General features: G+C 54.1%; 1 protein-coding gene across 1 annotated transcript; it reads right to left on the bottom strand.

Moving 5' to 3' along the window:
* Positions 1 to 347: 347 nt before the first annotated feature.
* ASCL4 (achaete-scute family bHLH transcription factor 4) lies at positions 348 to 869 on the bottom strand (the record flags this gene model as incomplete). The annotated part of the gene is made up of 1 exon (XM_082634416.1): positions 348 to 869. One exon carries the CDS (start codon positions 867 to 869, stop codon positions 348 to 350), a length of 522 nt encoding a protein of 173 aa, XP_082490542.1.
* Positions 870 to 1,691: the final 822 nt, after the last annotated feature.

Raw genomic sequence — 1,691 nt, 5'->3', positions numbered from 1 at the left:
TCAGTATTTACGTCCCTAATTTACCCACCCCGCTGACTGTGGCAAATCCTCGTTGTGTTCGCCCTTTGAGGAGTCTGGTACAGTTTGTCTTTGAGAAGTACAGGAAGAGTTTCATAAGCATCTTTCAGTTGCAGGCACATAACCAACAGGGGGGTGGAGGGGGTGGAAACAACTAGAATGTCAAAAAAATTTTTCCCCCTAAAGCACTCATTTCCTTTTTCCTAAGATTTTGTTCTGGAGAAAAAAAAAACCAGATTGCAAATGCAAACCACCTCCGGAGGGAACCTTAGAGCAGACTCCAAAAGCGCGCGGCGCAGCGGGAGGGGTCCGGGCCGGCCCAGCGCTCGCTAACAGGCCCCCTCCTCGGGCTCGCTGCTGGGCGAAGGCGCCGACGAGGCCTTGGACTCGCCGTCGCTGTTGCATTCAGCCCTGAGCGAGGGGCCGGCGCCGGCCGCGCTCTCCTGTCCCCGCGCGTGGCGCTCCAGCAGCTCCTGGAGGTGCTTGATGTAACGGATGGCGGCGCGGAGCGTCTCCACTTTGCTGAGGCGCTTGTCCGCCAGCTCGCGGGGCAGGTGAGCTCGGAGGCGCGCGTAGCCCTCGTTCACGCAGCGCACCCGCTGTCGCTCGCGTTCGTTGCGCTTGCGGAGGAAAGCGGGCTCGAAGGCGCCGTCCAGCGGCAGGGGCAAGTACGGCCGCCGCGGGGCGCAGCCACCCCGCTCCCGCTCCCAGCACGCGGCGTCCAGACGCAAGGAGACCCTGAAGGGGTCCCGCAGGGGAAGGCGGGGCAGGGACCCAGGCACGCCCATGGGGCCCGGGAGCAGGTGGTACGGCAGGGTCAGCAGTCCGACCTGTTTACGTTTCTCCATCATCCGCCGAAAAGCTAACCAATCACCCCAGAGGTGAATCTCTCAGCAGAAGACTGAAAATAAATCTTCAAAGCGGAGGTGCTGGTCCATTCACACTGCCTAGCACAGCTGGTCTGCTTCTGGAGAAGTTTCTGGATCCGGAAGCTAGGTCCCAGAACAGGCTTCACGGAAACGTTGCATGATTCCCTAAGTTCATTGTACTCCTCGATCTTTTTATAATGATCCAGGCGGAGGTGATAGGCAAAGATTTAGGAGACCGCCCCCCCAATCCACACTTCAAACCCTGTCTTCCCTTCTGATCTTATTTCAAAAGATAACAAAAGGGGTTCCTCTACTCGGTCCCCTAGCCTGGAAATGTGAGCGCACACCAAACGTATAGTAATCTTACAAAACCACCAAAGCTTTTCAATTACTGTAATCCACCGCTCTGTGTCTTCATGAACATAGGAATCGTCAAGGTTTCAGAAGAGCTCCTCCCAGGAACCAACAGTTTTCCTGGCTGCTGAGCGAAAGTTTACCAGAGGCTTTCTCCTTGAAAATCAAGACTTGACTGCCCTTTGTGGTTTCCGGCGTCCAGGGCTAATGGGAAGAGCTTTTAGGCTGTTTGCAAACTTACACTTGCTCTTTCATTTCTGGAGAGGTGGAGAGAAGACCTCATCAAAGGGAAGACTGCTCCCTTGTGGTTATAAAATGTGTCAAGTTAAGGAGGACCCCAGGGAAGGCTTGAGGGTTTTCTAATCCAAAACCAAAACTTAAAAAAACCCAAGTAGACGTTATTTGACGAGAACAGAAAAGAAATATACTTTAGCAACAAATATAAGAGTC

This window comes from Mesoplodon mirus (assembly GCF_964341445.2).
Source record: "Mesoplodon mirus genome assembly, chromosome: 11".
In the NCBI taxonomy this organism is placed as follows: Eukaryota; Metazoa; Chordata; class Mammalia; order Artiodactyla; family Ziphiidae; genus Mesoplodon; species Mesoplodon mirus.
The sequence above is the reverse complement of the archived record's forward strand: the minus strand, read 5'-3'. Positions and strand labels throughout refer to the sequence as shown.